The 13,292-nt window shown below is 46.7% G+C and overlaps 1 protein-coding gene and 1 long non-coding RNA gene across 7 annotated transcripts in view; both read left to right on the top strand.

The window, feature by feature from the left end:
- LOC109293614 overlaps positions 1 to 1,286 on the top strand; it is a 10,064-nt gene extending 8,778 nt beyond the window's left edge. Inside the window, exons 3-4 of the long non-coding RNA XR_002096343.1 lie at positions 352 to 355; positions 1,274 to 1,286. This is a non-coding gene — a long non-coding RNA (uncharacterized LOC109293614). The remainder of the gene's footprint in view (positions 1 to 351; positions 356 to 1,273) is intronic.
- The window catches only part of TP73 (tumor protein p73), an 80,604-nt gene that overhangs the window by 29,765 nt on the left and 37,547 nt on the right, over positions 1 to 13,292 (top strand). For 4 of the 6 annotated variants that reach the window (XM_019511638.1, XM_019511639.1, XM_019511641.1 and 1 more), the window contains one exon: positions 12,566 to 12,811. In XM_019511638.1, coding sequence (XP_019367183.1) covers positions 12,566 to 12,811 — 246 coding nt within the window. Of the gene's footprint in view, positions 1 to 1,803; positions 2,007 to 8,207; positions 8,271 to 12,565; positions 12,812 to 13,292 lie in introns of those variants that run through there. The other 2 variants (XM_019511642.1, XM_019511644.1) reach the window with 2 other exon arrangements.

Here is a 13,292-nt window from a genome sequence, read left to right as displayed (position 1 = left end):
GCCATTGCCAATCCGTTTCCAGGCTCTGAAAGAGGTGTGGATACCCTCTGCTCACCTACTCTCTGCCCTGTCACCACCATCCTGCTTCTTCCTAGTGTCCCTAGGCGGGGCTTCTGATGTCCTTCCTGAGGACAGTTTACCATCCTTCTGCTTACGACCCTGCTCTCCTCTCCCATGCTGCATCCTCAAGCTCCTTCCTCCTGCTCCCACTATTGGCTTCTCTTCTGGAGCTCTCTGGCTTTGACCCACTGCTCCTTGCAAGACCCCCATTTTTCAGATGCTGGCAACTCCAGGTTCCTAACCTCCAAGCAGCCAGAGGCCTGCCAGGTACCTGGCTCATGCGGGGGGAAGGAGGGTGGTCCTGAATACAGCCTTGTTTGCACCTAAGATGACTTCTGACTAGACTTTCTGTGAGGTGGATGATTGAGACGGTTGTTCTAATGACACTTCACAAGCTGCTGCTGATGGGGAGGTCCCACGCAGACTGCTTTGAACGTATGCACATAGCTCGCTGATTGTGTTGCCCTGGTACTGCGCAAAGGGAAGGATGCTGGCGAGTGATTCGGGCCAGTTGTTTTGGTTTGTAATTTCTGGGGTTCTTTAAGCTTTTTATGGGAGGGTGTACCTCATAGTGAAAAGGAAAAGTCAAACAAAATCAGGAGGTATCTGAGGGAGAGGAAAGATGAACTATTAGTGGTGGTAAAGACCAGACAATCAACCATCATTACCTGTTCCCAGGTTCTAAGGTTTTAAAAACTTTGCAGCTCAGGAAGCATATCCCCACCCTACCCCTCTGTGTACCTATTCCCGTAGTTTCCACTACTGTTTGGTTACTGGATCACCAGGTGCTGTTTAACTCATACTGCCACAATGGGTTTTTGGGTTGTTTTGGGTCAACCTCCCCTGAGAATTTCCTTACAGCATCACGGGGAACACTAACTGGTCCTTTACTTGTAAAGGACAATGGCATGATCCCAATTTAATTTTGAGGAGAGATGCCCATATGCATGGCATGCTCTAACCCAGGGGTTTTCAACCTGTGGTCTACAGACCCCCGGGGGTGTGCAGACTATGTCTAAGGGATCTGTGAAAGATGACTACAATCAATCAAAAGTATGTGAATACCCAAATGTCTGATTCAGAGTGGTCCACACTTCCATTCAAATTTTTTTAGGGGTCCGTAAATGAAAAAAGGTTGAAAACCACTGCTGTAACCCCATGAGTGGTTTATGTCTTTTCTACTCGGGACTTTCTAACAGCACACATCCTTAAGAAGCATTTGAGGGTTGAAAAAACCCAACAACAACACTGTTGATGTTTTATAGATGCCAGACCTTGGGAGTACCCCAAAAAACCTACTGTCATATATCACAGTCCTAGGACGGGTAGCTGTTGGTGCATCGGAAGAAAAAGAACCATTGTCCATATTTGCCCAAAGCTAGAAATGCACTAGTTGACTGATCCCATGGACACTTTGCGTATTTATCAGTGCAAATCCAGTCGCCTTATTCTGGATATAAAATGGGCTGTTCCAAGAGCTTTCCACTCTACAAGCCACTTTTTGGAATTAAATCTTGCTGAGTTTTAATTATGGAGACAGACCCCCAGTCTCCCCCTTGGTGGGAGCGTTTGGTAGAGTCCAATACATCATTGGGCAAGCCTAGGCCTGCCCTGTGTTTTAATGAATAGTCATGAGGGAGAGAAAGGGGTGGGCCCGAGTTTTGTTGTTAGATGCAGCTAGTTGACAGAACTAAGGGAGATGAGAAAAGCAAAAAAGCCAACAAACTGCACGCAGGTAGCCAGCGCAGCATCCCTGGCGCTGCCTCTGCCTTCTCCCCACCACGTCTCTCTATGTTCGGTTGTCGTATGTCGATTCATACCCCTTTTGTTTTTCCCATCCTCCCCCGACCCCATGACTCCTCTGGCGGGACAGTTTCCCATTGCATTTAAATTCCAGGAAGACTAAAATGCTGTACATTAGCGACCCAATGCAGCATTTCACCACGGTAGGTGCAACCTTTTTTTAATGGGGCTTGCCTTTTTATTATTATTATTTTCCAAAAGAATCAATCTCTCCTGAAGCAGGACATCATGCTCTAGCACTGTGATCTTGACTTGTACCTCTTGTTTTGTGAGGGATGCCAGGTAGGAAATTCAGTCCTCGCTCAGGCAGGGTGACCAAGCTGGAGAAGGGGCTGCAGTAAAACTGACTTCAGACCACTGTCTGCCCTGCGCCATTAACTGCAGGCACCAGATCATACAGGTCTAGCACCAGGAGGCACTCATCTGAGCATCAGGCAGGCTGTGGCTATATGTGCAGATGTAGTGCATTCAAGAGGGACATCTCAGTGGAGTCTACATCAAGATGGGGTGGTTAATGTGTGGACTGTTTGCTTGGCATGGCTCTATTGGGCTGTGTTTATTTCTGAAGAGCGTGTTGTGCTTTGCAAAGTCTTATATATGATTTAAATCTCCAGTAGAGATGGCAGGTTGAGATTCCCAGTTTGCACATGTATACTTCTGTACCTGTCGCTACTCTGTGCATTGTGTTTTCTCCCGTAGCTTTAACTAACAAATGCACTGCGATGCACTTTGAGGAAACACTGTCTGTCTGTCTTCATACTTTGCTGTTCAGCAGCACCAGAGCACCATCTCATCCTTCATTTGGGATTTGATCAGTTATAGAAACCATAGGGACAGTTACAGATGTGCAGTGATCTGTGATTCGTGCATGGATGTCTCCAAACATATTTTCCTTCTGCAGTTTAAAGTAACTGGGAGATAGTAACATATATTCTTACATGTACCTTTTTTAAACCTGATCTTTAAACAGTTGAATACTGCCTTAATCAGTAGGTTCCATTGTGCTGTTGCGGTGTTCCGGATATATGACCATTTTTAAAGTGCACATCATAACGGAAAGACACCTGTCCTAATGTACTTGCTTTTTAATTTCTAAAGATTTTTTTTCTTGAGTAGGTTTTTGCTGTTGTATTTATTGATAAACAATTAGAGTGACACAGGGTTGCAGTTCTGAGTTTGAAATGATGTAATTGTTTGTGTCTGTTTTGTGGGTTACAAAAGCATATGGTGGCTGGGTTTTGCACCGTAATTCTGTTACTCTCTGTAGCATTATTACAATGAGATCTATATTTTTAATTTCAATGTCTAAATTTTTCTTTGAAAGGAATATTATCAGCTTGAAATCTGGTCCATCTCAAAAAATTAATTGGAGTAGTTTACATACCACACTGTCCCCTGAAAAGGGCTGCCAATATTTATGTATTTGCAGTGTTAGTGTCTAATGTTTTAAAAACACTCTCAACTTTATTTCTGTTGCTTTGTGACAAACTGGCGCAGTCTACAGGCAAAGCCGACAGCAGTAAAACAGTCTGCATGCAAACTCCTTGCAAAGAAGATTTAATGGGAGAAGGGTAAAGAAAATGAATTTTCTCTAATCTCTAAGAGTCTGAGTGTTATCTTATTGTGCCAGTGTTTATTTAATTTAATGCACTTATTTCAATTTAGAGGAATTCAGAAAGGCATCCTGTCTCCATGCTGTAGTTAGCTTCACATCATGGAAAAATTCACTTTAAGTGCAACAGTTTAAGATAATTCATTATAAACCCCCATTTGTCTGGAACAGTTACGCACCCCTACAATTACTGCTGCAAACCATTTCAGCCAGAGTAAAACACTGTCAGTGTGAATAACAGCAGCAGAATCTCACTCTTCATTTTAGTAATCGGGAATGTTACTTCTAACAGTCATGGGAAACTCCTTTTTGGACAGAGATGTGATGTTTGAGAGCGTCTCCAGGTGCTAAAGATCCTTTGGCAATTAAGCTCTTGTTTTAACAAGTGCAGCAGTTTCCGTTTCATTGTCTTTTAAAGGCGCTCTTGTCCCGGCTTCCTGAGATCTTATACTCATGCCGACAGGTCGGTTCTGATCTGTCTGCATGTTATACTTTACTCTTATTCAGCACACACATGTTGCAAGTTGTTGCCTGTTATTATTAACACTCATGTTCTTAATCTGAATATCCTTCTGGCAAGCGCTCAGTGTGCCTCTAGAGCAAGTGTTTTTGCAACTCAGTATCTTACCCCTCATTGGAGAGGACACGGCATATTTTAAAATACAAAGAGTAGTTCTATTGCAGGATTACAAACGTGCAAAATGCCATGGCATGCAGCTTCCAAAACAGGAGGCTTTTGCTTCATTGTGCTCCCACTTAGAACTGCTCACACATTTCATTCTGGGCGGGTAGGAAGCCTTCACCTCCGTGGACTCGGGGTTCTTTATCCTAGCAGGGACTTAGACAAGGGACTCTCATTAGCACTGAGGGGCTGCTGCCAAAACATCCTTTGTGGATAACAGCTGAGGCAGGGAGGTTGGACTTGGATCTGGGATGGTTTTGGTTTTGGGACTGGGGAGTGCTGATGATCCTGCCACTACCTAAAAAACCCAGAAGCTCCTGGCAAGAAGGTCATGCTGTTCTGCTCAGGATCCTCAATCCCCAAATACAGGGTCAAGAAGTAATTTCTCCCCTTCAGATTTGAAAGGACTGAAAGTTTTTTGCCCTTTTTTGTAATGTAAGGCATGGTCCTCTTCCCAGTATCCACTTGCTTTTCTGTCACTGCTGTAGCAGAGCATTGGCAGGGATCTCATTTTCCTGCTTTTACAACTGGTTTACTGTAGAGTGCTCTTGGTGCTTCTGGTGTTGTGCCTGGACAATTGGGGGTGAGGGTTTGCACTGTGATTTTGAAGGATCTCTGGATGTCTGCAAACCCCAGGGACTGGACTTGATGGGCCATGCAGCCCCTCCCACCCCCTGCGTTCTCATGGTATGCACAGACTGAGTCACTGCTGGTATGGGAACAGACTTTTTCTCCTATGCTTGTACTATATCCAACCCACCATGATCCTCATCTGTGCTACAGCCATATAAATGAGCAATAACTGCAGCAGCAGCAATAATGCTTTCCAGTAGAACTATTCCCAAGGACGTTGCACGAATCCAAACCTGAAAACTAGTCTTCAGGCATGACAGCCATGGGATGGAGAAATGGACAGATGGATGGATTCTATCCCTTACTCACTGAGGAAAGGTCCTTGAGGGAGAAGGAGGTAGCTGGGGTGCTGGCAGGGCCAGCCCACAATTTTTTGGGGACCCTTGCAAGATATAGTTGTGGGGCCCCCTGATCCATTGAAAAATCAAAATTGCAGTTAATTGTGGTATAAACTCACTGGAATAAAATAGTCGGGACCGGGCTGCATGCATGTGGGCTGCACCGCGGGGGTGCAGGGTGGGGGCAGCATGTGCTGGGCGCGCCTGTGTTCCTTTGCCAGGGCCGGGGCGGGAGCAGAGCCAGGAACTCCTTCCCTGCTTAGCTGGGAAGGGGCTCCCTGCCTGAATAGAGCCCTTTAAACATGGTGCAGGCAGCAGGGGGCAAGAGGGGAATGGCCCCTTGGCTGCGGGTCCCTTGTGGCCTCAGGTTCTGCAGGACAGGATGGGCTGGCCCTGGGTGCTGGGAGCCTGGAGAGAAGTGTCAGCTATTGGAGAAGCAGACAAGAGAGGGAAAGTGTGGGCTTGCAGGGGGGGAACCGAAAGTGGGACCCCTCCCTGAAGAGCAGCAGGCAGTATCAGTGTGGAGAGGAGACGCAATTAGTTTGGTGTTCTCCTTTTCCTCTCCATCCCCCAGCCTGCAGGAATCATTTCACCATGAGGAACAGGTCAGTGTTTTGAGTCCCCCTGGGGAGGATGAAGTCATATGAGTGTATGGGCACTAGGACATGCAGCAGGAGGGTGGGTGCCTTTCTAAGCATGGAGGAGCCACAGGTTTGCTGCTTCTCCCCTACTGCCATTACCAAGTGCCTTGAATATGGGTAAAGTGAGGCCCAGAAGGAAAGAAGACTCAACCAAGGTCCTGCAGTGAGTTAGTGGCAGAGCAGGGTCAGAACCCAGGAGTCCTGCCTCCAGCACTTGTGAACTTGCAGTACCTTTTAAGAATACTTCCTATTTCTCTAGTATGTCTGCAGCAGACATTGCTAGCAGACCTTAGACTGCTGGACTGCTGCACTTTGCAGAGCTCTTGTCTCCATGGAAAAAAATTGCCGAGACACAAAACACCTAGGATAGAACTAACTGAACCAACGCACACTTTGTTCTGTATCCCCGATGATCAGAACATACATTGCTCTCTTTAGGGATGACTATTTATGTGCAGAATGGGAACACAGAAAAACGGTTTGCTTGTTCCTCAGGGTAAACCAGTTGCCTTGAGTTTGTTCCTGAAGAAGCGTACATTTAATAGAAGATTAACTGGGAGTCCTTCAATTATCCCAGCAGTAGGCGTGTGCTTCCCTGCCTGAGTGTGCTGCACTGGGTGCTATGGACTGTTTACCAAACATATTTTAATGGCAGTTTAGATGAAGTTGTTGTGACTTTCCTGTTTCTCCAGGTAATTATGGAATTGTGGAGAGTTTGTGGTTCTTTTTTTTTAAACTTAGGTAAACTATGCAACAGTGGGAAAGACAGAGGCTTTAACATACACTTTAGGGGAGAAAATGGATGCATTTGCAAATGCAAGTTAGATCTTGTTCAGCATTCCATCACTTAGTCACAGGAGGAGTTATTCGTTGTAGCCGTGTTGGTCTAAGGGCATAGGCAGGCAAGGTTCTTTGGGTAGGTGTGATATTTTTTATCAGACCAACGAGATACCTGGAAAAAAGTTCTTTGCAAGCTTTTGGGCACAAACACCCTTCTCCTTATGCCTGAAGAAGGGTGCTTGTGCCTGAAAGCTTGCAAAGAACTTTTTTCCAACTATCTAGTTGATCTAATTAAAGATATCACATCTACCCAAAGAACCTTGTCTGCCTATCACTTAGTCACAGAATCCTGACTCTCCTGTGAGAGATGCGGAGGATGGGAGGTCTTTCTGAGCTGAGATGGTTTGTTGGGGGGGGTAATTCCATTGTGCCATATACCTTTGGATAAGGTAGGTTCCTAAGTTAAAACGTGCCCCTTGATTTCAAAGCAGGGTTATTTGTGAGCCTTTAAGAATGATGGCATTAGGAAGGGATACATGCAAATAGCTGAGTTGGTTTATCATGTACAGTTGTGGATATAAAAAAATAACGCATTTCATGGCTTTTGCTTTTTAGCAGAGAGAAGTAGTCAACTGTGTTAGTCTGAAGCCAGGCAGAAGACAGGGTAATTTTGCACCTTATAGACTAATTAACCAGACATGCATCTAGCTTGACATTTGCTTTTTAGATATTGTTTGTTTTCAGGTGCTGTTACATGCTCTGCTTGGAGGGAGTAGTGCTGGTAGGGGAAACCCTTCCTCCCAAAGCAGAGAGGGTGGTTTGAGACCAGGCCAGAGGGATCACAGCAAGGCAGGACTGGATGGTCCAGGAGAAAGGCTGGTACTAGTTTTTGTATTGAGGGGACTGTTTCAAGTCCAGCTGAGATTTGTCACTTGTCTGATGGCTGATAGGTGACCTGTTTACAATGAATTGTTGCTCTCAGTTCAGGCAACCAAAGGGCAAGTGCTTCCGTGTATTTATCACTAATTAGTTTTGGTGCTGGCAGTCCCAGCAGGGGCTTAAAGGAGTGGAGGGCTGAGGAGACTCACTTGGGTTAAGACCGAGTGAGGAGCAAATACATGGAAACTGAAACAGCAGGGCCTCCCAGGACATGGTTAGGCTTTCCGGAGAAGGCTTGCTTGCGTGCTGCCAGGTGCTGCTTGGGGGATTTTCAGGCCCACAGGGGAAATATCTAGAACCCTTTTGGATCACTATATTCATTTAAAAGAGACCCAGAGAAATTGAGCAAAATGCCCAGGCTGGTAAGAGCAATTCCAAATGCTGTCTAGGGCCTTATAGTCTTTGTGCTGTCCACAAGATGCTGCTGCAAGAGAATGGGTAAAAGAGCCAGTAGAGTAATGGGCACAAAAATACCAAACCGTTTCTCCTTCATTGCAACGTAGCAGGAGGAGTTGCTTAACAGGCTTCCTGAGCAAATCTCAAGGGGTTGAAGTCAGGGGCCCATGTTCAGATTATACATCAGCCTCCTTGCCCACAGAATGCAAAAGCCCTCTGGCTTGTTCAGGTAGTAGAGGCAGCACATAGCAACAATAACCTCAGCTCTGATACAGCATTTTTCTCAGTGTGGTTTGAACAGATTTCTTTTGTATGATTTCCAGACTGTTCTGACTTTTGATGAACTGGAAATACCCCAGATACCATCCTCAAGGTGGAAAACTCAGGTATTTCTGCTCTGGTTCCAGGTGACAAAAAATATACCAAGTATTTTCAAAAGAAGATAATATTTGGGGGTGGAGGGGTTAACTGCAGGAAGGGTTCAGTCTCTGTCTGAGTTTGAATGAAGGTTTAGGTCAATGTAGTTTTTTTTTACCCCAGCAGGTTTTTTTTCTTAAAGGTTATTTAACAACATGGGTTTTCCCAGATTATTCCTATAGACACAAGGGAACCAATTTCATCCTGGGCTGTCAGCTATTAATGTGTGTTTTTGAGGATGGAAATTTGGAACAGATGCAGCAAAACAGGCTTATAAGAAGCCAGGATCTGGCCAGGTATATACAAAGAAACTAGAACTAATGGAGGTTAAGAAGGGATGAATATAGCTTATGATCTTGCTCCTCCTTGCATCAAAGCTGTGCGCTTCTTTGTAGTTTGGGGATGTTTCCCAGTTTTGGACTATATTCAGGGAAAACCACCATAGGAAATCATCAGAACTGTGAAATGAATTGCATAGCCTGTCTCTGGAAGATGGCTCTTTATGTTCAGTGACCACAGCAAAGATGCTTAAGGAAGTTTTGAGTATGTGTGTAAAGGAATGGGTGTACATGGATGTGTATGTTCATGTATAAGATCAAAAATAGATCATCGTTGAAGTAACAAGAGAGTTGTACCAGCTGTTTTTTTCATATTTGAGGCAGTTGCTCTGTAGTCTGTTTATACCGCAAAATTCAGAAGTCAGCTGTGAAACTCAGAGCATTTTATGCAGGGGACGCTTGCCTTGCTCCAGAACAGAGATGTCAAGGATTTGTTCTTAGCTCCTGGCAGTACCACCTTTTAACAGACAGAGGGCACCCCAGCCACTCTGATGAGGGTCTCTCCCAAGCCCAGCTCCAGTTTCTGCCAGTGTAAATCCAACTTCTACCAAATGAAGAGTCCAACCAGGTCTGCCCGTTTTCCACGACCTACTATGAAATGGTTCATTGCAGCCAAAAAATCAGATTTAGTCTGTGAAAAATCTGAAAGGTGAATAGGAAAAAGTGGCTCTGTGGCACTGGGGTTGGGGCTTGACGTGGCCCCAGTGCAGGGTCAAGTTTGGGATCAGGTTGCTGCTGCTTTCCCTTTGACTGTGAGCCTGAGAACTGACTCCACACCTGCAAACTTTCTCGTGACATGGAGGGATAGCTGTGTTACTCTGGACAGAGGCATGTGTCTCTCCTCACTAAGAGATGCAGAAGGAGGGGAGAAGATCTCATTGTGGTTACCACTTCTGCCCTGCTTTGGTGTCCACTACTGTGTGACTCTTGACGGGTTTTGACCCAAACTCCACAGGGGCCAGGTTTCTCAGGTCACACAGCCCTGATATCCAGTGTCCAAGCACCTGAAGCCCATACTGAGATTTCACTGGTGACAGAGCCAACCGCTCTCTCCTGCCTCATATCTCTTCAGCTCAAGACATCTGCATATGAGTCGTAAAGGCCAATGGTGGTCTCCTGATGCTCTCTCTCAGATTAATGGAAGCCCTGAATGAAGAGACCTGGATTTCTGCATTATGTGTTTAAGAAAAAAACAAACCTAGCTGCTTATTAAGTGCATCCAGCCTGGCTCTTGGGAGCATGCTACTTCTGTGTAGTCTGGCTCCGAGTTTTCTGTAGGACTTGGGTCACCCTTTTTGGCACTGTCTCTTTTTTGGTATTTCCAGGGGTTCATCAGGAACAAAGAATAAGTCCTTCCCCAGACTTGGCTCCTGCTGCTGATGTAGCCTACTGTCTGGTGGGCACTATGCACCCCCTTCTACCAGCTGATCCCCAGAGGGTTTGACTGGATCACAGCAACTAGCTGCAGTCCCTTATTGTAGTGATAGATACTCATGTTATTGGTGCCAGAGGTAGAGTACCTAAACTTTGTGATGGCAGCAATTTGTTCTGTGCCCAAGCCCCAGGAAGCCCCCCGTCTGAGGAGGAAAGAGGTTTTCCAGCAGGAGTAGCCTGATGCTCCTCAAAACATTGCCTGGTGTCCCAAGGGGAGGTATTGAAGCTGATCCTCCCGGTGACGAACGCAGAGAGGGGAATAAGGTAGCATCTGACTCCTGGGAAGATGCCTGCTTAGCAAAGTCCATTCCTCTGAAACTGCTGGGGTGGCCAAAGGCAAGTTAACCTGGGCTCCGACCCAGATAGCACACTCTGAGGAACCCAAATTCTGAAAGTCTCTGTTCCTCAATCAGGTTTATGAAGGTGTTATGACTAACCAGTCCTTGGCACAACACATTCATAAACCTAATTGAAGACATGTGTATGCAGGTCCATGCATACAAGCCCATGCATGCACGTACGTATCTGTGCATGGGTAGGAGTGCATGCACAGGGGACTGGCCTCCAACTAGCAGTGGTGGGGAAGAGCAGGTGTTATTCTGCCTGACAGGGTGCCCCCATTGTACCATTTTGCAGACAACACTGCCTTGCTATCAGGGTACATTATCCAGTGTATTTGGTTGATTAGGGAACAGAATGCAGCAGCAAAACACATTGGGGCTATTTTCAGCGCAGAGGTTTCTTCCCATTCCCAAGTGAGAGCAGTGGAGTGATTGCAGCAGTGGGTGTCACCTCCAGATTGTTTCAGCAGATCCAGAAGCAGAGAGATTTAAGTTTCTTTAACCCTTCTGCTTGGGCTGGGCCTTGGTGTAGCTGTCCACCAAGTGGAACGTGAGGCAGAGAAATGAGGGAATGAAAGAGAAATGCAGGTAGAAGAACAAGACAACTGCCCAGGAGCAGGTTGTGGCTCCTGGCCTCATGGGTCCACCTGCAGCCTTTTGCTGGGCACATTTGCTGCCACAGACAAAGTGGTGCAGAGCAGGACTCAGGGCAAGAGTCAGGACTAGGTCTTAGGCAGCTGTCAGGCAGGTCAGACAAGGTGACTAGAATGGAGTGTGTTGACTTCCCGCCCCAGGGGCCAGGGCTGCATACACACTATCCTGAGCTCTATACTGCCCCTCCTCTCCCGGCCAGCTGGGCCCCTCTCCCTACTGCCAAGGGTTAGCAACCCAGTCCCAATCCTGCACCCCATGGCACTGCAGTGCCTTTCCTGTGGGACTGCTGCTATGTATCCATGCATGGGAGTGGAAGGGGGTGCTACTATGGGGAGAGAGCCCTGTCGTGCATCCCAGGGAACAGAGAGCACAGGAAGTCCTGAGAGATAGGATCAGCTCCCAGCCTGCTATACTGGAGAGTTTCTAGAGACTGAGACCCCCTTCCCAGTTGATGTTTTTCTGAGTTCACTCATAGGTTTTGCTTTTTTCCTAAAACAGTGATTCTCAGCCAGGGTGCCATGGCACCCTGGGGTGCCTTGATATCCTTTCAGGGGCGCTGTAGGATGCCAGACAACGTTAGTACTGTTACATGTGCAACCATGATTCATGAGATAAACCCAGAGATTTCAAATAGGCATTCATAGCATTAAAACCATTCTGCCCTGTTGTGGTCTTTCTGAGTTCTTCGCAACAGAAACATCACTGTTATTTTTGTGTAGTGAAAAAATGCATGAAAACTAGGAGCTGGCATTGTCTGAGGGCTGCCTTGCATCTAACAGGGGTGAGAACCACTGGTCTGAAGTAAATCAGGGTGAAATATCACTGTCCTGGATCCAGCCCCCAGAGCTTAAACTGCAAGCAGCTTCAGGGGCTGGGACTGGAGGCCTGGGCTCAGCCTTGGAGGGAGATAGGAGATACGTACAGCCTTCAGTCCTGACCTGGGCTTGCCTGTGGAATGTGGGTGCGTGCAGGTCAGGGCTGGGGCTTGTCTAGTCCTGTTCAAGCTTGGAGTGACACTGAACAAACGCCCCGTAAAGGTCCTGCTTGTTTCACCAGGAGCCACTGTCATGTTCATAAGACATGGTAGGTATCATCTTCTGTTTCCCTCCCAAGGCCATTCTCATATGGGGTGCAGCCAAAAATCCCAATCTATGGCCCCTCGTCAAGGAGCACGGGTCTCTGCACTCACCAGAGAGGTTGCTTCACAGGGTTCGGTTGCGCTGGAAATCCAGGAATCCTGGCCCCAGGATGGATGGACCCACCACAAGGGGATGATGTCAATGTACTGATTTTATCCTTCGTACAAGTGGTGACCTGTTTGAAAAACAAAACAGCCCAGAACCGCTCTTTCAGCGGATTTTCCAGTGTGCTGGCCCTTTAAGGAGGTTGTAACAGGACACCTGAAGTCCTAAAGAAGTGTAGCTGAGGTTTCTATGTCTCTAAACTGGCTGGTGTTTTCTTTTTTCTTTTCCCTCCTCCCCCTTTCCCTTCCTCCAGTCCCAGTTTAATTTGCTGAACAGCAGCATGGATCAGAGCATCGGGAGCCGAGCAGCCTCCACCAGCCCTTACAACTCTGAGCACACCTCCAATGTCCCAACGCATTCTCCCTACTCGCAGCCCAGCTCCACCTTCGACGCCATGTCCCCAGCTCCCGTCATCCCCTCCAACACTGACTACCCTGGTCCCCACCACTTTGAGGTGACTTTCCAGCAATCCAGCACGGCCAAGTCAGCCACTTGGACAGTAAGTTGCATGTATTCTTGCCTTCTGTAGAGAGATGCATGTAAGCCATTGGCAAATGTGTGCAAGGAACCTGCAGGAAACCCTTGAATGTCTTGAGATTGCTTTGCAGAGGAGTTTACAACGCCTGTTTCTGTGCTGCAGCCGGTGCCCTGATGTGGGCAGTCACATTCTGCTGACCCCAGGAGCACAGTACACTTGAGGTCTGCAGAGGCAATGAATGTAATTCCATCCAGATGAACCAAAATTGGGAAAATCTGGGTATTTTTCAGGGGTGGTTTTTTACCAGATGCAGCAATGACAGGTTATTTTCATAGATATGATTTCTTGTAATGCGTTATTATTAAATGGGTGATTCTTTCTTTAGGAGCCCTGACAATAAATTAACTTCTGTCAGAAACATTTTACCCAGCAACATAACACTGCAAGAAGGAACGCAGCCCCCCAAGAGCTGATAGACACCACATATCTATGAGCCCTTCTT

Source organism: Gavialis gangeticus, unplaced genomic scaffold (genome assembly GCF_001723915.1).
Source record: "Gavialis gangeticus isolate Ggan-Ray unplaced genomic scaffold, GavGan_comp1, whole genome shotgun sequence".
Lineage (NCBI taxonomy): Eukaryota > Metazoa > Chordata > Crocodylia > Gavialidae > Gavialis > Gavialis gangeticus.
Note: the sequence above shows the minus strand (reverse complement) of the source record. Positions and strands in the feature narration are given on the sequence as shown.